Consider the following 22,550-nt stretch of genomic DNA (forward strand, 5'->3'; position numbering starts at 1 on the left):
TGACACTTGACCATTAAGAAGAAAGTGCTGTTTATGTCACGGTTGCGATGGCGCCCAGTTGGTCCGAGCCGGGTGGCGCTGGATTCCAATTGGCCCCGCCCATGGACACCGCCTGAGACGCATTGACTGATTGCTCCTTGGCAGTACTTAAACGTGCTCCTTCGAGCCGTTAGTTGTCTGAGCGTCTGTGATACTTCTGTGAAACTTCTGCAAGACCCCTGTTTAATTCTGATTGGTTCCCCGTCCTACTTAAGCTCAGTCCTTTCACTCGCCTGTTGTCAGTCCGTCAGCGAACCTCTGTTTCTACAACGCAAGCACTTTGACTCTGACTTTTGTCGGTGCCGCTTAATGCACCCGTTTTCCACTCGTCCGTTCCTGATTTCTCCGTTTGTCTCCGGCTACGACCTGTTTTTTGACCCCGACCACGTTTTGTTCTCCCGTCCCGGCTTACGACCGTTTTTTGATCCCGACCACATTTTGCTCTCCTTTCCCGGCTATCAACCTTTTTTTCCATCCTCGACACCACGATCTCCCGCTCCGGAAGATCCACTTCTGTATTTGGATCACGTTCCAATTCTGTGAGCAGCTTGCCTCCTGCGTCCAGCAAGCACCGGATCGCTGGCGCTGCCTTTCCTCTATATCTCAATACAGTGGGACCTCGCTACTTCGCGGTTCCACGTTTGCGGGTTCAGAGCTTCGCAGGTCTAAAAATAATAATAATAATAAAATAAAATGCTTTTAAAAAAATGAATTTTTAAAAACATTTTTGAAGGGGCGTCGCTACTTCGCAGATTTTCACTTTTCGCGGGTGGTTTTGGTCCCCATTAACCGCGATAACCGAGGGTTTACTGTAAACTTGTGAGAAACGTTACGCGATTGGTCGACCCTTTGTTCTGGACGTGACAATTTATAGTTCATACATGTCTCCATTTTAATGTATTTCAATCCATTTATATAAAAAAATAAAGATTTCTGATGAGAAAATGATAAATAAAAATTGCTATTAAACACGGGCATTCCTATTAATGTCCAGTCAGTTATTTTAATTGATTGCAACAACAGGTTCCTACGGTGCTTTTTAAAACAATTGTTTTCTCTTAGAATTGCAAAAAGCGTGGTGCATAAACTTGCGATTTGTGCAACTCTAAAGACGCAACTCACGATACAAATGTTCTCTCGCTCCATTCCAAGTCGAACTGCTCCTCCCGCTGTTTTGAGTCAAGAACGCGCACGCATCCTGGGCTGATCCGGTGATGACGTAGGTTGGGAAAGGGGTGTGAAGACATTCGTCCAAACGTGAACTCCATTCTATCCCTTGATGAGCATTCATAAATTCGTGAATTTGTTATGAAACAACACTTGCAGACATAAAAACTAGGATTATTGTGATTTTTGTTTTGTTTTGAAGGACTGCACATGCTGCAGAAGCTCCTGGGCCATGAACCCTATCAAAGAGTTCAACTTTGGCTACTGGCTTTCCGTTGGAGATATCAGGTGACTTTTGCAGTGTGCATCACATTTTTGCAGTTTGCATCACAAACCCAAGAAAATCTAACGGTATTGCATTAGGGCAACTGCAGGTAGCGCTTCGATTGCAATTAATCCCCTCATAGAAGATTTTGGCGCATCGCTGCGACACGTCAACCTCCCCGAGTTGTATACTAGCGTCCTCTAGTGGAATATACGGAGCTATAATCAAATTATTTATCTATTTCAATGAATAAATAACTAGATGGGTACAAAAAGAAATGGTTCCTTTGAAAAATAATGATTCCAAATAAGTTACATAAATACAAAATACAATAAAATGGTTCCATTAAAATACATAAATTGTTCAATAAAATATTTCCTCGAGAAATGTATAGATAAATAACTTTCTAAATAATTAGAGGTGAATATATACGGATGTTAAAAAAAGTGGATCAGAAACACAAAAATATGGACGTACTGTATTTTTTTTGTGTGTATAGCTGCGAAAATAACTGTGTTTGAATGTAACATTTTTTCGTATTGTATCCCAAAGTTAATTGATTCAGTGTAACCTTACTAAACATGTAATTCTTGAGACCTGCGACATATTTTTAAAACTACAAAATAAGCGTCACTTTTGAGGTTGTATGTTTAAAATATTATTAGATATAACCAGTGTCGGGCGCATTTAAAAGTAGTAGCACGTTATTCTGAAAGTAACTATCTAGTTACAAAGTACTGTATGTGCATTGTTATTGCAACATCCGATTCAGCCTGGTCATCCTGGAAGGGGGATTACCTCATGTGCAGTCCGACCTGTTTGAACTGCTTAAAATAGCCACATAATGAATTAAATAGAAGAAGACGTATACACCAACCTGTGAAAGCGGTGAGCCCTTTATGTTTCCTTGCATGAGAAATCTTAAGAGCTTGGATTCGAACACTTAACCGAGACACTCCATATACATTTTGTCTCTGGGCTCCAAACCACTCGAAATTCTCCATCCCGGGTTATTGTCACGGTTGCCCATTGCCCACACTTGGCCCTGCCCTTTTGGCGCCAGCTGCGGCTCGTTGCTTGATTGGCTTCCCTCCTGTTTAAGCCCAGTGCTCCTACTCACCCCTTGTCAGTCTATCAACGAACCTCTGCACCCGGAAGACGTGTGTTTTGACTCTGTCTGGTATCCTGCTTGTGAATCCTGTCCGGTATCGATCCCGTCTATCTCGTCCTGTTTGATATCTGACTCCAGTCCCCAGTGTCTGGTATCAATCCCGTCTGTCTCGTCCTGCCTGATATCTGACTCCAGTCTTTAGTATCGGCCTCCGGTATCCTCTATTGATTCCGCCTGTCTCATCCTGTCCGATATCCTACGCCTGTCTCCAGTATTCGGTATCAATCCCCTCCGTCTCGTCCCGTCTGAGATCTGACTCCAGTCTCCAGTATCCAGTATCGATCCAGTCTGTCTTGTCCTGTCTGATATCTCACTCCAGTCTCCAGTATCTGGTATCGATCCTATCTGTCCCGTCCTGTCCGGTATCTGCTCGTGTATCTGGTATCGATCCTGGCTGTCTGTCCTGTCCAGTATCGACCCCGTCAGTCCGCTATCTGCTCCTGTATCTGCTCCTGTATCTGCTCCTGTATCTGCTCCTGTATCTGCTCCTGTATCTGGTATCGATGTCGTCGGCCTCTGTTTTCCTGTTTTTCTACGCCGGACTTCTGTCTTACTTCTTCAGCCCAGCGATTGCCGAATCACTGGCGTTTGTGTTCACACGCATGACTGCCCCATTCCCGTGAAATAAAGCTTGTGTGAAAACGTTACGCATCTGGGCCCTCCTCCTGTTCTGGTTCTGACAGTTATATCCAAGATTTTTTCTTCTTTTTCCAGGAATGGTTTATTGCAAAAATAATTTTACAACTAAAAGACCAAAATTCAGCACTCTTACGGTACCCCATTGATTTCATTGTTCCTGTTTAAGACATGCCCCTGCCTACAATTCTCAAATGAACCCCTGATTGTAGTATTTTCATGTCGTAAACATGGCTTGGATGCAAGTATATACGGTAGGGAGAATATTAGAATATCTCTGCATGAAACTGCACCACCGTAACTGCATTCAGTTGTATTTTATAGGTAGATATAAACATGCCCACCGTTTCTAAATGTTGTGTTCATTGTTGTGTTGCTGGTGGATTGGGAGTTGTTAGTTGTTATCAAAGAACAGAATTCATTGTAATTCATGATCCGCTACCTAAAAGTAGCAGAGTGACGCACCATTTTGTAACGGGAATTGAGTTACAAAATGTCAGGACCTGAACAGAGACAGAACCCACTTGTGTTGCGTTTCTCACGAGTTTTATTGGGAAGAAAGAGAAAGGGTTGCGCCCACGATCCGGTGATTGCTGGACGTGGGAAGCAGGTCGCTCTGAATACAGAAGTGGATCTTCCGTGGCGCGCGATGGCGGTTAAAGGAACGGAAAATGGGTCAGTAGCCGGGACAGGAGAGCGAAAACGCGGTCGGGATCGGAAGCGAGTCGTAAGCCAGAAAAGGAGAGTAGACATGGTCGGGGACAAAAGAGGTCAAAAGCCGGGACGGGAGAGTAGACGTGGTCAGGATAAAAAACGGGTCGCAGCCGAGGGACAGACAGGAGCAAAAACAGGTGGGAGTCAGGGTCGAAAAAGGCTTGCCTAGTGTTGACTGAGGTTCGCAGACGGACTGACAAAAGGGGACGGATAGAGTGGGTTTGAATAGGGACAGGGAGCGAATCGGAGTCCGAGGCAGTTGGCGCCAAAGGAGCGGGCACGGGTGATTCTCATCGGTAATCATGAGACAAAATTGCATTAATAATGTGAGAAGTTGTTACAGAGAAAAGTAACTTTGTTCCAGGAACACGCTCCTTTGTAATGTGTCACTCCAAGCACTAGATATAACTAATAATCAATGACAACATGTAAGTACATACATTTTATTTAACTACTGACCGACATAAAACAGTGACAATAACATGTCAAATTTTCACATTGGCGCTCATTACAATCCTTTTAAGTATCTCCACTCCAGTGAGCATTATAGTAAATCGTGGATAAATAATTGTTACTTATTTCAATTCCTAATATATACAAACACATTCTACGTTTACAAAAAAGGTGCCATGGATTCATGCTACAGTGCTGTGCTAAAGAAAGCTCAACAAATACAAGTGTAGTCTCTCTCAAGTAGTCTTGCTTAAAACAAACATTCAACTCAATTCCGTGTTTTAAATATCCTTTTACAAGTAAACCGGTCGCCAGACAAGAGAGAAACCTCAAATAAAGTGTCCGCTGCTTTTAGGGTGAAAAATTCATTGTACACAAGTGTGATGGAAGATCTGTCTGCATTGGGAGTATTCAGCGCAGTGAGCTGGGCATGCAGTCGCAAAGAGCTCTCCTCTCCGCCCTGAGTACCAGCGTCTCCGTCTGTGGCACAAAAACAACAAACGCAGTCAGTTAGTCTACTACTACTGCTTTGATTGCCAAAAAATAAAGCCGATACGTGTTCTACAAAGTAGTGTCTGAGGCGATGAATGTGCATGGCTGCAATCACCATTGCTAATATGACACCATCATGCTACAGTGTTCCAATACATAGGAGGATTTTAGCGAGTTTAATTGGTCACGCCTGAGACTCACAAACTTGTATCATTAAAAAAATATATAGTAACATCTTTAAATACAGTGGAACCTCGGTTCTCGACCATAATCCGTTCCAGAACCCTGTTCGAAAACCGATTTGTTCAATCACCGAAATCGTTTTTCCCATTAGATAGATAGATAGATAGATAGATACTTTATTCATCCCCGAAGGGAAATTCACTTTTCCAGCAGCATCCCTAAGCTGAGAACAATCGAAAATAACTGAGAACAATCGAAAATAACACGGGAGCTGCTGGAGTGGCTGCCATTCGTGACGGCGCCGGAGAAACGATTCAATTTGAATCATGTACAAACAAACAAACAATTGAATCATGTACAAGAAACGATTCAATCTGAATCATGTACAAACAAACAAACAATTGAATCATGTACAACAAACAAACAAAATATTTATGTTTCATTAAAAGTAATTTAAAATAGTTTTCCAAGTGTGGAGCCACGACCATGAAGATAACCCAGGCTAATCGTACGTTCGCATTAGCGTAATCTTTCGTACAGAGAGAAAAATCATCAAAAGTTTTTCAACCTCTTCCAAAACTTGCGGCAGTTGCTTGCTTATAGCGCTAACTTCCTTAGCCGCATCACTCGATTTCACAGCCTCCTTATTCTTTACTATCATACTGAAAGTCAACTGTAGTTCTGGAATTGTGTACTATCTAATTGCTGTTACTCTTCATTTTTATGAAGTTACAACACTGTGCACTATGCTCAGTTGATTTTTGCAATTGGGAGATGGAATAAGAGCTTTCTCTGTCCACTCCACACATCGGCCCGGTATTGCGGTACCTCTGGGATCGGTGCATTCGAATTGATCGCTGCTTGGCCCTGTGGCTAGGACCTTGACTCAGACTCTTGGCTGGGAACAAGTGTCTCGGCCTCTTGGCTGTGCAGTATATTATGATTTGACCGATAACGGATAATGGATAATTGATAAAGAATATAGAACAATAACCCTCTACAAAACCCCCACTGATAGTAGATTTAGCCATGCTGTATTCACTAGCAAGATCGGAAATTCGTACACCTCTCATATTTAGCTATTATGTCTTTCTTAAAGGCAATAGTTGGACGAACAACTTGTCTTTTTTCACCTGTCCTGCTTGCACCGACCTTCTTCTGTGGCATAATTAGGGGCTAAAACACCTGTACGCCGCTCAGCATCGCACCCTAGCGTACCGGCGTTCGAACTCCGATTTTTTGACCGAACAGCAAGAATTTCTCGAAATTTTTGGTCTTGCTAGTGAATACAGCATGGCTAAATCTACTATCAGTACGATAGTAAAGAATAAGGAGGCTGTGAAATCGAGTGATGCGGCTATGGAAGTTAGCACTATAAGCAAGCAACTGCCGCAAGTTTTGGAAGAGGTTGAAAAACTTTTGAGGATTTTTCTCTCCCCACCGTCCACCACAAAGGTAAGAAATCCTATTCATAATCCTTTTTTTATTTTTACACGTTCATGTTAGCGTAAGGCAGCACGGCGGCTTAGTGGTTAGCGCATGTGCGGCACAGTTCTAAGGTCTTGGGAATCTCCTGTGTGGGTTCAAATCCAGCTACCAGACTTCCTGTGCGGAGTTTGTATGTTCTCCCCGTGCTTGCGTGGGTTTCCTCCGGGCACTCCGGTTTCCTCCCACATTCCAAAGACATGCATTTCAGGTGGATTGGTCGGTCCAAATTGTCCCTAAGTGTGAATGAGCGAGCGAGTTGTCTGTCCCTGTGTGCCCTGCGATTGGCCGGCAACAAGTTAAGGGTGTCCCCTGCCCACTGCCTGATGATTGCTAGGATGGCTCCAGCACCCCCGCGACCCTACTGAGGATAAGCGGTGCAGCTGATGAGATGAGATGTTAGCGTAATCTTTCGTACGGAAGATTACGATAACGCGAACGTACGAGTAGCCTGGGTTAGCTTTGTTTACGTAAAACATTTAGGGTGTTGGAATGCAGCTCCCTTTCCAATGAAGCGCTAGCCACTTGTTGTGGAGACCAAGGTGCTAAATGACGTGTAAACGACCTGATTTTTTTATTTTTACACGTCCATGTAGCGTAATCTTTCGTACAGAAGATTACGCTAACGCGAACGTACGATTAGCCTAGGTTAGCTTCAAGTTTACGTTCATGTTGAACATTCAGGGTGTTGAAACGGATTAAAATGATTTTACATTACTTTTATTGGGAAAAACGATTTTCGGTGATCGACCAAATCGGTTTTCGAACAGGGTTCTGGAACGGATTAGGGTCGAGAACCGAGGTTCCACTGTATACATATTAAAATAAATATTGGTTAGGGTTTATTTATTTATTTGTAATCATTTAAGATCTTAATTCTCCCGTCTGACTGGTGAAATCGAGGTTATATTTTTGGGTTATGTCGACCTACTTTAATACAGTATGTTCGGAATATTTTAAATTCTCAATACATACCCTGGCGTCTAGGTTGAATGCAGTCTTTTTTAGGTCCTGCAGTGCCCTCTGCATGAACTCAAATGCATGGCAGTCAACGCATGGGCGACCTAGAAAAAAGAGACAGCATTGCGCCATTATTTCTAGTTCGAGCACATATTGAATATTTATAAGCATATGTCATCAGTACCCTGCTTACAGAGCTACATGATGAGCCCAAGTGTTTCTTATGCACAAACAGTATGGGATGGTACTGTATAGGTACAAAACTCTGACGTGCAGTCAGAGGAGGCAGTTGAGGCACAGTTAAGTTTAAACTTTAGTAGATACTCAAAACAAGGAGAGAAGACATCAATTGATTTTGAACATGCAAGTAGAAACAGAGAGAGATGCCTTCAGATAAGTGAATTCCGTTCCCCATTTCTGTCAACACAACCCCCTTCCAACCGCTAGCCTTCTCTTTTCGTTAAATCTTCATTGTTACAAAAAAACGACTCAGCCCTAAGAGGTGTAGAAAATAAACAACAAAAGCGACAATGATGTCAAAACAACAAAAAACAGAGGGTAATAATAGTCAAAATAAGGAATTGGCAACGTTTGAAATCAACTTTGCATTTCTCCAATATTGAAAACAGAATAAACTTACACCTGTCGTCATTTAAATTAATGATTTATTACACAGTCAGTGATAATGTAGATGGCAGCATATTTTTGTAGTATTTCTACTGTAGTATTTTCGTATTATTTCAATACTAGGATTTTTGTAGTATTTATATAGTGTTTTTGTTGTATTATTTTAAGTCTGAAAATCCTACTTCAGAGTATTTTTGTCCTATTTCTATAGTGTGATGAATGCAGTATTTCTATAATATTCTTGTAGTATTTGTATAGAAAGATTTTCTTAGTATATCTGTAGTACTCTTGTAGTATTTCTGCAGTAGTGTTTAGTAGGATTCTTGTTGTAAATCTGCAGTAGTATTGTTGTACCATTTCCGTAGTAATTACCTAACAAAGATGCTGGTTTGTGTTCTTTACTTGGTAAATAAAATTGTTTACACAATGTATCTATTTTTCATTTTACACAGTCTGTCTTGCTGTGAGTAAATAGGTACCTTGTTGTGTTTGTAAAGTTTATTATCTCTTAATAAGAGGAATTGCAAACATTAATAATGTAGATGTCAGCATATTTTTGTAGTGTTACTGCTGTAGTATTGTTATAGCCTGCCAAGAAGCGGACCGGGAAGCAGGAAGTCGGAACTTATATGCGTAGACGATCTGTCACTTTAATTTGAGAAAGTAAAGTTGTCCAACACACAAACGGACCAAAAACAAAACAAAGCAGGTTCAAAGGCAGGCAAAATTACAAACTAGGCATTACTCAGATCAAACGGGCATGAACAGGGTTTCAACGAGGGTTAGACAATGGTCTGGCAACGGGCAGTCCCAAAAAGGAGCGATTAAGTACTCCAAAAGCAATCAGTCCAATGTGTCTCAGCCGGTGTCAAGGAGCGGGGCCAGCTGGGCGCCATGACAACCGTGCAGGACATGACAATAGCCGTAGTTTTGTAGTATTTTTGTAACATTTAAATACTAGGATTTTTGAAGTATTTCAATATTATTCTTGTAGTATATATGCAAGTATTTTGGTGGTATTTCTACAGCAGTACTCTAGTTGCAGGATTTTTGTAGTATTTATGTAGTAGGTTTTTCTGAGTATTTTTGTACTTTTTCTTTAGTGGGATTTTTGGAGTATTTCTATGATATTCTTACAGTATTTCTAGAGAAGGAATTTTATAGTATTTCTGTGGTACTCTTGTAGTATTTCTGCAGTAGTGTTTTGTCGGATTCTTGTCGTGAATCTGCAATAGTATTTTTGTACTTTTTTCGTAGTAATTAACTAAGAAAGATGCTGGTTTGTGTTGTTTACTTGGGAAATAAAATTATTTTGACAATTTATCTTTGTTTTCATTTTACATCCATCTTGCTGTGAGTACATAGGTACCTTGTTGCGTTTGTAAAGTCTATTATCGCTTAATAAGAGGAATTGTAGATGTTAGCATATTTTTTGTAGTATGTCTGCTGTAATATTGTTATAGCAGTAGTTTTGTAGTATTTTGTACTACAGTATTTCAAGACTAGGATTTTGGAAGTATTTCTGTAGTATTCTTGATTTATATCTGCAAAAGTATGTTTGTGGTATTTCTGTAGCAGTACTTTAGTAGCAAGAGTTTTGTAGTATTTTTGTAGTGTTTTTTGTTGTTGTATTCATGTATTTCTGTAGTAGGTTTTTCTGAGTATTTTTGTACTATTTCTTTGTGGGATTATCACAGTATTCCTATAGTATTCTTGCAGTATTTCTAGAGAGGGATTTTTATAATATCTCTGCAGTAGTATTTTGTTGTATCATTTTTGTATATCTGCAGTAGTATTTTTGTATTATTTCTGTAGTAATTAACTAATAAATATGCTGGCTTGTGTTGTTTATTTGGAAAATAAAATACCTCTTTGTTTTCATTCAACATACTGTAGTCTGCCTTGCTGTGAGTAAATAGATGCTGGGTTGTGTTAGTAGAGTTAGTATTATCGCTTAATGAGGGGAATTGCAATCATTTACAAGGAGAGTAATTGGCTGAGGTTGTCTGGTATATTAGCTCGTTTTTACTCCATTTTAATATTTACTGCAAATAGTGGTTTGTGCGTATGTTTCTTTTCTTTCATTACGAAAAAAAGGATTTTCCTTGTAATCGGGAATTATTAAAGCGAATGCCTCGCACAGATTCGGGTTCGTTTGGATTATTACGTCGCAGTGGTTGGAACGGACATTCTTTGTAAACCGAGAACTCATTCCCTCCTGTTGTTTGAGCTATTTAGCGACAGTAACTAATTAATCAGGAGCACGTACTTTCTGCAGGGATGACGGTTCCAGCCTCCCGGTCCAAATCCGCAGCGCCACCGCGGCATAGGACGAGCTGGGCCGCCAACAGGAGCATCCCTGCCCGCATCATCCCTCCGGATGCCATCATCCTAAACGTTTGAATAGACGTTTGTATTTGCACCGAAACGTTTTATGAATGAGGTGGAAGTGGTTTACCTATCTCGGATCCGTCGACGGTATTCCTATTTTAAACTGAAGAGCAGGTCAACACGAAATGCCCGTGGAGATGTCTTTTTAATGTGAAGGTTGCGCATGCGCACGGGCCCCTGCGTTTATTGTGGGCGAAATATAAACAAAAATGGAGATTGCACATTTTAAAGACAATAGTCAAGTCAAATCACGTTTATTTTTATAGCCCTTAATCGCAAGAAGTCTCAAAGGTCTGCACAGACCACAGACAACAATTACAGGAACGCCTACACCAGGGCATAATATACAAATATGGCGATCTCTCGCCATAATGCGGTTTTCTTTTCACAGTTTTGCTATCTGACCGATTTGCATCGTCCATCTGCATTCTGATTGGCCAAACAGTCACTTTTTCTCTTCGCTACATGTGCGTCAATAATTTTAATATGCAAACAGCTTGCCAAATTGACATGACGTAAGTGCATATTCTTTAGCTATTTTGAGTTTATTTAATGAGTTTCTTTAAACCCTAGAATGCCGACAAAACGCTCTGGACCAACAAAAGCACCAGCAGGGGGGGTTACAAGATAGCGGAAGATGCTATCTATTGCAGATGAAGTTAAACTACTGGACATGCTAAGGCAGGGGTGTCAAACTCATTTTAACTCGGGGGGCACACGATAGAGCAAACATTCTGTCGGGGGCCGGACTAGTAGATTAAAGAGAAAGAAAAAGAGGGATACAAAATAAGAGAAAGGGGAGGGAAAAGGAGAGAGGGCAGGACAAAGAAAGAAAAAGAGAGAGGGAGAGAGCGTGAGAAACTAAAGATAAAAAGTCGTGAGAGAAGGGGAAAAGAAAGGGAGAGGAAGAAAGAAATCCAAAGAGAAATAGAAAGACGAAAGGAGTGAAAAGAGAAAGGAAAATGCAAAGAATATGAAGAGAGAAAGAGAAAAGAGAGAAAAGGAAAAAAGGAAGTTAGAGCAAAAGAGGTTAAAAGACACCGAGAGAGAAAGAGACAAAGAGCAACAAAGGAAGAGAAAAAGAGAGACACACAGAGTGAAAGAGACAGAGACAGAGTGGGAGAAAAGGGGTGGAGAAGAAAGAGAGAGAGAGAGAGAGAGAGAGAGAGAGAGAGAGAGAGAGAGAAAGAGAGAGGGAGACAGAGAGAGAGAAATAAATACAAGCACAGTGTCTTTGTGAGAGGCACCTGGCTTTGGCAACATCAAGTTGACATATTCCAACCGGCAGCTTGATTTTCTCTTGCACTTCTCTGAGTGTTGTCTCGCGGGCCGGATTCAATCCCTTAGCGGGCCTGATCTGGCCCGCGGGCCGCCTTTTTGACACCTGTGTGCTAAGGTAAGGGGAAAATTAGGCAGTTCTGGGTGAAACAAAATTAAGGAGTCTCACATTTGATCTATAAAGAGCCATCCGCCCCGACCAGAGGAATTGGATTGAACAGGATAAAATGAAAATTATTCTAAAAAAATGCAAGGTACACTCGGAAAAATAGTGACTTAGGTGTATTTCATTGCTCTTCTGAAAGAGCCACTGTATCCTGGCTCCACTCTGAAGAATTTTCTTCTTCTGAAGTCCGCAGTGCAGGTGTGTATTTTTGAGAGAAGAACACAATAATGGGCATTTGCAACCCTTTTTTGCATTGTTATTGAACATATAGGTCATGATTTGTCAATTGCCCTCACCTACGTTCACTCTTTCAGCCCCAGCTGCCACTCGTTCCCTAATCAGTCCTCCTCCTTTTTAAGCACGTCATTCTCGTTCACTCCTTGTCAGTCCGTCAGCGAACCTCCGCACATGCAAGGCAAGCATTTTTGACTCTGGCTCCCATTCTGTTCCTGACCTATTCCTGTATCCTGCTCAATTCCGTCCCTTATTTCCTGTATCGAGCCCCTGTCTTCCAGATCATCTCCGGTTACCTGACTTCTTTCGATCTCCGACCACACTCCCTTCTCCCATCCCGGCTACTCGACTTGTTCCGATCTCCGACCACGCTCCGTCTGCTGTCCCAGCTACCCAACTTGCTTCCGATCTCCAACCCCGCTCTGTTCTCTTGTCCCGGCTACCCGACTTGTTTACGATCTCCAACCACGCTTCGTTCTCCAGTCCCGGCTGCCCGACTTGTTCCGATCGCCGACCACATTTCGTTTGCGAGGGCTTCCTGCTCCTCCTGCCCAGCGAGCACCAGATCGCAGTCTTTTCCCTCTCGCCCTGACTTCCCCGATCCCTAAATAAAGCATTGTGTAAAACGCTACGCATTTGGGTCCACTGCATGAACCGGTCGTGACAGTATATGCTTTCTCTTCCTCCTTTATAGATCAATGGACCATTCGAGTTAGAAATAATTTATTAAACTCACTTTATATTTTTTACTGTCGATTGTTTTCTTATTATATTGTTTACTGTCACGGTTGCCATGGCGCCCAATTGGCCCTGCCCGTGTGGCGCCAGCTGCGACTTGTTGACAGATTGGCTTTCCGTCTATTCAAGCACAGTGCTCTCACTCTTCCTCAGTCAGTCCGTCAACGAACCTTCGCAAGACGTGGGTTTTGACTCGGTCCAGTTTCCAGTTGGTATTTCCTGTCCGGTATTGTTCCCATTTATTTTGTCCTGTTTAATATCGTTTTCCAGTATCGTTCCCGTCTAGTTTGTCCTGTTTAATTTCGATATCCTGTTTTGATATCAATCCTGTCTGTCCCGTTCTGTCCGGTATCGACCCCATCTGTCCGATATCTGCTCGGGCAATTGGTATCGATCTCGTCGGCCTCTGACTTCCTATCATTCCACGCCAAACCGCTGCCTAACGTGCATGACTCCCCATTCCCTGTAAAATAAAAGGCTTGTGTGAGAAACGTCACGCATTTGGGTCCTGATCCTGCTCCAGTTTTTGACAGTTTACTGTTGATTTTAAAGTGTAGGATAAATCTGTTTCTGGTGAGATGCAATAAATATTACAAGGTTCTATAACGCGGCTCAGCACGGCGGCGCAGTGATTAGCGCGTGTGCGGCACAGTTCTGAGGTCATGAGATCAAACCTTCCTGTGTGGAGTTTGCATGTTCTTCCCGTGCTTGCGTGGGTTTCCTCCGGGTACTCTGGTTTAAAAAAAAAATTGGCCGGTCCAAATTGTCCCTAGGTGCGAATGAGTGAACGAATTGTCTGTCCCTGTGTGCCCTGCGACTGGCTGGCAACCAATTCAGGGTGTCCCGTGCCCACTGCTCCAGCACCCCCGCGACCCTACTGAGGATAAGCGGTCCAGATAATGGATGTTTGGGTTCTATAACACGACTCCCTGTCTGTTCTTGGCTATTCAACTGACTCAAATAATGCGCAAAAAAATAAAATTATTTGAAATACAACTATTTTTAAGTCGCGAAAATAGTTACTTTCAGTGGTGACAAGTTACTTTTACTGTGGAGTAATTCAGTTACTCGGTTACTTTTTTGGAAGAAGTTGCAACTATAACTAATTACTTTTTTTAGAATAACGTTCCCAATACAGCAATTAAGCTTCAAATCAAGTCATGTTTATTTTTAAGTATAGCCTTTAATCACAAGGAGTCTCAAAGTGCTGTATAGACCACAGATTATTGCAAACCGCAGACTATTGTTGCACCATCCCGATCTAAAACCTTCATGAGGGCAAGGAAAAATTCAAAAACATGAGGAAAATGAAGAAACCTTGAGAAGGTAATCCCCTTCCAGGATGACCAGCCTGCAACAAATGTTGCAATAACAAATAATGCACAGATATTGTCAACATGAAATATAGGTCATTCATAAGCTATGGAATAGAAGTGTGTTTTAAGGCCTAGATTTAAACAAGATTCAGTACAATATTTATAGAACTCTTTATTTATTAGAAATATGTGACAAGAAATGCATGGAATAGAGCAAAATGCTTGTGTCAAATAACTACAGAACTAAATTTCATACCTGTCAACCTGTACATTTTTGCCGTACAAAGTACGTTTATTATGCATTTTAAGACGTGTACAACAAACAAGAAAATCTGTTCGGAAAAACGCAAATTTATCAATCATGGGTTCCATCCGGTAAACAATGACTCACAAAACGGCAAATCAACCAAGTCTAACGAGTTCGCCGCGCTAGCCTCTATCTCGGTATCGTTTTTTTTCGTTGCAAACGAAGCGAGGGGTTTGATGCTACTGTGCGCATGCGTCTGCCGCCTGGGGATTTCCCATCATGCATTATTCCGAAAAAAAAAATATATATATATATATATATATGGTGCAAGGAGGAGGTTGGCATGTATGAAATTTGATGTAGATCTTCAAAAATTGGCTTGCACCCGCTCATTTGAGAAACGTCTGGCATTGAACGAGTTAATGAAACATTGTGAACTGACTGCGCATGCGCACCACTGGCACCGTAAAATGACTACTTATTAGTTTATCTTTGTATTTTGGGTTGATAGTGAACCAAAAAAATAAAACCTAATTGTAACCTAGTGCCATCAAAATGTAAAAACATAAAATAAAGATACTTCGATGTTGTTAAATGGCCTCAAAACAGTCGTGGGCGGGGTCCTGACGGCAGTTTTCTTAGTAGTCCATTAAAATGCCCGAACTCGAAGCACTCCTTTTTCCAAGATGGCGTCGGTGAAGGACAGCGACACTGGCCTGTGGCTTCACAACAAATTGGGCAGTACAGACGAATTATGGACGCCGCCGAGCATTGCTTCGCTCCTCACAGTGTCCGTCATCGACAATATACGCCTGTGCTTCTCCAGCTTGTCGCCGCCCGTCAAGCTCAAGCTGCTTCTCGGGATGTTGCATCTTCCCCGGCGGACCGTGGACGAGGTTGGCGCCCCCGTGCTTATATTATTTACTTGTATTTAAGCAGGTTAGCTTAAAGTGAGAAATTACATTTTTATTCTAACCTTCCCCCTCCGAACCTCGGTGCAATTGTGCATCGCCGCCACACATAAACATTGATAAACTGCACGTTAGCATTAGCACGCTAGCTTCCTTAAACGATGACGAGTAGTTACCTAGCGGAATTAAGAAGGAACCTGACGTGTTTCCTACATCGCCGAGTTATTCCTTCGAGAAAATCGAACGTCGCCATGCAAGAATCCACTCGTTAGCATTCATCATCGATTGTCTGCTGTTCTCAATGCGGACATTGGGACTGACTGGGACAAACACAGAACAGAGGGGGCGGTACCGTCTTTGCGTATTTGTTTTGCAGCCTTGTATTGGGCTGAGTCTCCCTATTTCAATTCAGTTCATATTATATTTGCATAGCACTTTTCAGACGCCGAAATGCAACTCAAAGTTATGTATAAAATGTTTAATGTACAATCAAAAAAATCTGCCCGCTCACCTCCCCTTCCCCCTACCCAACATCCCGGAATGTCAAATACAGAGTATAATGAGTAGAGCGACATGCCAGATTCGTCCATAATTGACAGAATACAGGAACAAATTGCATTATTTTTCTTCAGAGTTTTAATATTTTTCACAATTCTCATTCCCTAGAACAGTGTTTTTCAACCTTTTTTGAGCCAGGGCACGTTTTTCACATTGGAAAATCTTTGCGGCACACCACTAACCAAAAACGTTATAAAATGACACTGAACAGTATGTTTAAATACAATATAATTTATATTACCCCCAGTTTCTACAGCACAGACACTTGATAATGACATAATATTTGCAGAAAATGATTCATAAATCTTTTATAAAAGTTTAAATTTGAAAAAGTGACATTGGATAATTTCTCATGGCACACCTGACGATCTCCCACGGGTCACTAGTGTGTCGCGGCACAGTGGTTGAAAATCACTGCCTTATAAAAACATCCCGCTTGTGATTCCTAAAAGGGACACTGTGTATTATTTAACCATTGATGGCGCTGTATTGACCATTTTTGTGTGACGTCACACGCAGACCCTTAGTAGACAGTCAGCCATACTACTTGGGTCCCACAAACTCTGGTGTTATCAGAACAGAAAAGCACGGCGGCGCAGTGGTTAGCGCATGTGCGGCACAGTTCTGAGGTTATGAGATCGAACCTCCTTTGTGGGTTCAAATTCAGCTCCTGGCCTTACTGTGCGAAGTTTGTATGTTCTCCCCGTGCTTGCGTGGGTTTCCTCCGAGCTCTCCGGTTTCCAACCGCATTCCAAAAACATGCATGTCAGGTGAATTGGGTGGTCCAAATTGTCCCTAGGTGTGAATGAGCAAGCGAGTTGTCTGTCTCTGTGTGCCCTGTGACTGGCTGGCAACCAGTTCAGGGTGTCCACTGCCCAAAGATAGCTGGGATGGGCTCCAGCACCTCAACGACCCTACTGAGGATACGCGGTGCAGATAACGGATGGATGGCGCTGTATTGACCTTTTTTGTGTGACGTCACCCATATACCCATAGTAGACAGTCGGCCATACCAGTTGGGTCCCACAAACTCTGGTGTTATAAGAATAGAATAGAATATACTTTTATTATCATTGTTACAAAATGTGTTTAACATATTGTGACAACGGAATTGGACATGGCACTCCAGTTATACAGGGCTACACTTATTTTGCTGGATGTTCAAATGAAAGAGGAACGTGTAAGGTTTTATTTTTTGTGACTTCAGTCTGTTTCTCAGGAACTGCTTGTCTCTCAGCTTCTATTACGAAAAAAAAAAACTATCTCCTTGCTTACTGGGATCTGGAACACGCAGAAGGACAAAACGTTTATTTACAACAGTTTGAAAAGTATATTGATTCTAAAAAATACTGTCTTCCCCAGATGAAAGAGTCTCTCTCAGAGATAATTCAGCTGGCAACGGTGGACTCCGAGCCATGGGTGCTCATGGTCGCGGACATCCTCAAATCTTTCCCCGAGACGGGCTCGCTAAATCTGGATTTGGAGGAGCAGAATCCAAACGTGCAGGACATCCTTGGTGAACTCCGGGAGAAAGGTAAGCATTTTTAATTTTAATTTTTGCTGTGCGAGATATTTTTATGAATAAATCTCCCTCTCTTGATATGCCCCTGTAGTTGGGGAGTGTGAAGCGTCTGCCATGCTTCCTTTAGAATGCCAGTACCTGAATAAGAGTGCATTGACTTCACTGGTGGGACCCCTCACGCCCCCTGTTAAACATTTCCAGCTGAAAAGGAAACCCAAGAGTGCCACCCTCAGAGCTGAGCTGTTGCAGAAATGTAACACTTTTCCATTTTGCTCCCCAACGACTGGAGTACGCCTCGCTAAATGTGCTGGTTTTGTGTTTCAGCCACAGAGACGGCGCAGCAGCTGAAGAAGACTGCCGGAGTGCCTTTTCATGCCAAAGGACGAGGTTTAGTCAAAAAAATTGATACAACCAGTGAGTGTCACACTAAACAACATGTAGTATTGTTGTTTTGTCTGATGGGAAATGGCCAGCTCAATCCCTCAATATGGCAGAAGCTCAATACTGCAACCATTTAAGATGAGTACATGGCTCCTCATTTGCTAAGTGCTTACATGTATGTCATTGTTATGCTTTAGCCCCTCTCAAAGGAATTCCTAAGGCCCCGTTTCGGAGCCCCACAGCTCCAAGCATGTTCAGCCCCCCCAGCAACCGAACCCCCATTGCCCCTGCGCGCACACCCCTGCGAAAGGAGCGTGGGGTTAAGGTATGTAAACATACAACCAAACCAACATGGGACGATCAATTCCGATTTTTGACTGAAAGGTTGAGAGGTTGAATTTTTTGCTCTTCTTTTGCAGCTTTTGGATATCAAAGAGTTGAACATGGTTGGTGTGGGAAGAGAAGCAAAAAGGCGTAGAAAAACTTTGGGTAAATACAACTCATCTGCAGTTCAACCATGTGGACTTAGTTTCAAGTATCTTGACTCTCAAACGAATGGTTGTCATGTGTGACTTTGTAGAAACTGAAGCGGAAGAAAAAGCAGCCAAAGAAGAAGCAGTGGTGGAGAACACCACGCCGGATTATGCCGCTGGCCTAGTCTCCGCACAGGTGCTCTAATATCAAAGCACTGCTCTTTTCAAACACAGCTATACATGTGGGGCAAGGGCGTATGTTTGAACTTGGCATTCGTTTGGGGACCAGATCATATGTGAAATGGGGGAAAGTCACAGCCAATCATGTTGTTTCTATGCGTCAGCATATTATATTTGTGGGGGCAAACCGATGATTGCTCAATATTATTTGGGACACGTAACCTCCGACCATACTAAATCCACGCCCCTGAAGTGGAGATTTTGTACTACGCTATTACCAAGGCTTTATTCTGTGCAAAAATATGTTAAGTGCTTGAACACATGCAGGTTTTTAAGTCCTGGGTATAGGAGTTAATACGTAAAATATGGTGGTGATATTTTAATTTTGCAAGGTTTGAATAAAACTTTATTTGGAACATAACAAAAACAAGTCGAAAAACAAAAACAATGTTAACGTAAAATGTTCGAAAAGGAGTAGGAGGAAGTATATGCTTATTTAATCCTACCACCTTCGACTTCCTTAATTGTCTCATAGTTAGCTCTTCTGTGTATTTACATATAACAAACACCTCACATATATACATATTTACATACAGTCCTATTACAAAACACTAGGGAACAAACAATAATGAATAAGAGTAATACATTTATATTCTGCTCTGCAAAAATCAGATGAAAAAAATCACATGAAGGAGGGTAGCAAATGATAGCACGAGAGGGGAATGGGTAGCAGATGTGATTATTTGGTCCCACGCCCTCATTCAGTCTTATATTTGGGTTATGCTGGAATATATGACTATAAACAGGGTATCAGTGAAAGAGCTGTTTGGTCTGTTTTCTGTTGTAGAAACTTGGCGCGCTGAATGAGAACCCACTGCCGTCAACAAGCTACCTGCCGGCCACCCCCAGCATGGTCCCCTCCTCATCCTACATTCCCAGCTCTGAGGCTCAGCCAGGTCAGGGATCCAGTGCTTCTCAACTATTTTCTGTCATGCCCCCCCTTAGGAAAACGAACACTGCTCCGTCTCTGCTTGTCTTCACATCCCAGTTAAATGTTTTTTTCAGTGTGCAACTTGAGGTTCTGCTCTAGTTACTGTTTCCTCTTCATACTTTGCTATCATGCTATGGGCCAAGCGTCAATGCTCAATGGCAACAACTCCTTTTGACACCGAGCGCACACTCTGCCAATGAAAGAGTCACTGCCCCCAAATGTAGTGGAGGTACAATATCCATTTATTCTCAGGTAGAAAGAAAAAAAAATCCCAGAGGTTGATTGTGTGTGTGTGTTTGAATGTGACCAGTAGCCTCCAAAACAGCTGAACAAATTTCGTGAAAATGTACACAAGTTGTAGTTTAAAACTCTGCAGGTGTCGTGGCACCCGCAACAAAATCAATAAAGATTGTTGGCGTTGCTGGGCATGAATCTTTGGCAAAGTTTTTGGGGCCGTGGTTTGTTTAAACATGTGCGTTAAAATTGAGCATTGGACAAAGCATAGCGTAGCTCATTGGTGGTGAGAGCTTGTGAGGTGAGACGTCTTTATTTATTTTTGGTAGCCATTTGTGGCGGGCGACACTTTCACAGGCGGGGTGAGAAGCCATACTGCAGCAATCTTATACCGGGCCGTAAAGACATAGGAGTGCCGGGCAAGAGGTTCATGAGTTAGTTACGCCGGGTCCTTTTCGGACGAGTGATACATTGGCGTGCAACGGCCCGCAATTCATATTTTTAATAATACAAGTTTATGAGACTCTGGTAGGACCATATGAAAACCTGGCGGCTTGCCAAAATCATCCTATGAAATGGGAAATAATGCCTCCTAAATTGAGACCCCTCTTTAGAATTGGCAACTTAAAAAACTTTTGCTGCTTGAGTGAAGTTGTAAAAAAATATTCTGAGTGTCAACTTTGTTGGTGTTGTTTGGCCTTTTTTTACAGCAAATGCAGGTGGGTCTGGCTGGGATAACATGCAAACTGCTCGGCAACCGGAGGAGTCGGCGACTGTGGGCGCAGGCGCCCCTGCCGCCACACTCCCTGGTCAGTACAAGCAGAGGACGCCCATGTATAACGCGAGCACAGCCACCAACCCGGCAACCCCCACGTCCCCAAGCACACCAGCCTCAACCCCTGCCAGCAACGGACCCCCGGCAGCAGCAACTGCCGGCCAACCCGAAACGCCTGCTCAGCCCCCCAGCACACCTCAAACGCCTACACCTACTCCCACCCCAACACCGCAGCAGCCTCAGCCCAAAAAGAATCTCTCTCTCACGGTAGAATGTCACTTGTGGTTTGCCGTTCGCTCGTTTCAGTGCTTCATACCAAAACCTGTCTTGAACTGATTTTTTTGCATGCCGTTCAGAGGGACCAGATGTATGCAGCTCAGGAGATGTTCAAGACGGCCAACAAGGTTACCAGACCAGAGAAGGCTCTCATCTTAGGCTTTATGGCAGGCTCCAGAGGTATGTCCTAAGTTGTACTGGCATATATATATTTGGTTTGTCAAAGGTAAAGTGAGGAAGGCCCATGCAAGGCACTCGTTTTTCTATAGCTTTACTTCTCTAAGCAGAGGGGAATAGTGCAAGTTTTGTTAGCTTCCAGGTAGTCAAAAAACATAACTTATCTAGTAGTTTGCAAGCACAAACTGGAACAAACTCTTATATATAGATATATATTTATGTCTTGAATCAAAATAGTAGAATTTGTGTTCGTCTAAAGAGGTACCATTGTTTTTTTAATGATATTTTTATGACTTTTATTTTGAGAGCCAGATTGAAAAGCCTGGTCTGTGGCCTGCGGCTCATAGTTTTCCCACCTTTGATCTAGCTACAATAATCCTTTTTTTCTTAAAGAGAACCCGTGCCCGGAGCAGGGGGACATCATTCAGATCAAGCTGAGCGAGCACACGGAGGTGTTGCCCAAAGCGGACGGCACGGGCAGCACCACAATGCTAGTGGACACGGTCTTCGAAATGAACTACTCGACGGGTCAATGGACCCGACTGAAAAAGTACAAGCCCATAACAAACACCTCGTGAAAACAGGTGGACTCCACTCACTCATGAACACATTCGCTCACATCCGGCAGTTCGCTTTTGGGCCGAAAACAAACAGCAGGGGGTGCTGACAACAGGAGAGAAGGTCCTTCCTCCTGCACAAACGTATCACATTTCTTCATTCATTTCCTTCTCTCATTTAATTTTGGCGTACATGTAAATGTTTCGCAACTCACACTGGAGGTAACATGGCTCCGTTTCCCCTGTGCAGCCTTTTTTTTTCAGACAAAAGGAAAGAAAATAAAACAACAAAAGACTGTTAACATTGTTGTTTACAAGTTCTGTGTGATGTGCAGTAAAGCAAGCTCGGATGTTCAGTGGCATTGACAGAACTAATGTTGCAAAATGGATTTTTAAAGCTTTTGGCTGCAGAACGTCAACGGCGTCGTGCCCCTCCACACATGAAGCCGTTTTTAGCTGCACCCATTTCCTCTTCTTTCTAATTTGCCTCGGACCCAGGTAGGTAAGCCAATATTTTGCGAGGGTTATAAGGAACCACCCAAAAGAAGAAATAAGTGGAGCTGCAAAAATTAAAAGCCTTATATAAAACCATTTTTAAATGGAAAAGAAAAAGGGGATTCATACAGATACCTTCGTCATTCAATATGTAATATTCATGTAAAACAAATTTGGGGCATTGGAAAAGTTAAGTGTGAGGTGTGTCGTTTAAGGTTTCCTTGAAAATTTGAAAGTATTTTCTTCTATTGGGTATGGTTTAACAATGCCCAATTGAGTCCAAGGACTCTATATATTTTCCCCCCTACCTGCTTTTAGCACCGCTGTTAAGATACTTTCATCACATTAGCGGAATGGGGGGCAGGGGAGGTGATTTCATGCTCATCCTGGGGTTTGTTTTCTTATTGTAGCCAAAAATGGTAAAAGTAAGAAAAGGCCCAAAACCGGAAAAAGGTGAA

General features: G+C 42.5%; 2 protein-coding genes and 1 pseudogene across 2 annotated transcripts; 2 read left to right on the forward strand and 1 right to left on the reverse strand.

The window, feature by feature from the left end:
- Positions 1-4,421: 4,421 nt before the first annotated feature.
- On the reverse strand, positions 4,422-15,763 carry nicol1 (NELL2 interacting cell ontogeny regulator 1). The gene is made up of 5 exons (XM_088346940.1): positions 15,650-15,763; positions 10,651-10,760; positions 10,462-10,583; positions 7,581-7,669; positions 4,422-4,925 (listed from the first exon to the last, which is right to left on the reverse strand). The coding sequence occupies exons 3-5, from the start codon at positions 10,580-10,582 to the stop codon at positions 4,857-4,859; spliced, it is 279 nt and encodes a 92-aa protein (XP_088203066.1). The 5' UTR covers position 10,583; positions 10,651-10,760; positions 15,650-15,763; the 3' UTR covers positions 4,422-4,856.
- Positions 5,830-5,970, forward strand: LOC148356533 (U2 spliceosomal RNA; annotated as a pseudogene).
- Positions 15,198-21,899, forward strand: nelfa (negative elongation factor complex member A). Its single transcript, XM_088346937.1, has 11 exons — positions 15,198-15,458; positions 17,394-17,565; positions 17,645-17,806; positions 17,878-17,967; positions 18,132-18,259; positions 18,354-18,423; positions 18,515-18,603; positions 19,435-19,543; positions 20,523-20,854; positions 20,944-21,043; positions 21,434-21,899. Exons 1-11 carry the CDS (start codon positions 15,249-15,251, stop codon positions 21,616-21,618), a joined length of 1,647 nt encoding a protein of 548 aa, XP_088203063.1. The 5' UTR covers positions 15,198-15,248; the 3' UTR covers positions 21,619-21,899.
- The last annotated feature ends 651 nt before the right edge of the window (positions 21,900-22,550 follow it).

The sequence above is a fragment of the Urocampus carinirostris genome, chromosome 11 (genome assembly GCF_059441175.1).
Source record: "Urocampus carinirostris isolate Australia breed hairy pipefish chromosome 11, RoL_Ucar_1.0, whole genome shotgun sequence".
NCBI lineage: Eukaryota > Metazoa > Chordata > Actinopteri > Syngnathiformes > Syngnathidae > Urocampus > Urocampus carinirostris.

Bases quoted from the DNA above. Each gene is read 5' to 3' on its own strand.
- nelfa (XM_088346937.1), top strand. From the start codon at position 15,249: ATGGCGTCGGTGAAGGACAGCGACACTGGCCTGTGGCTTCACAACAAA. The intron at 17,807-17,877 runs GTAACACTTTTC...TTTGTGTTTCAG, and splicing joins AGCTGAGCTGTTGCAGAAAT to CCACAGAGACGGCGCAGCAG. The intron at 19,544-20,522 runs GTCAGGGATCCA...CTTTTTTTACAG, and splicing joins CAGCTCTGAGGCTCAGCCAG to CAAATGCAGGTGGGTCTGGC.
- nicol1 (XM_088346940.1), bottom strand. From the start codon at position 10,582: ATGATGGCATCCGGAGGGATGATGCGGGCAGGGATGCTCCTGTTGGCG. The intron at 7,670-10,461 runs GTACGTGCTCCT...TCTTTTTTCTAG, and splicing joins AACCGTCATCCCTGCAGAAA to GTCGCCCATGCGTTGACTGC. The intron at 4,926-7,580 runs GTATGTATTGAG...TTTGTGCCACAG, and splicing joins CATTCAACCTAGACGCCAGG to ACGGAGACGCTGGTACTCAG.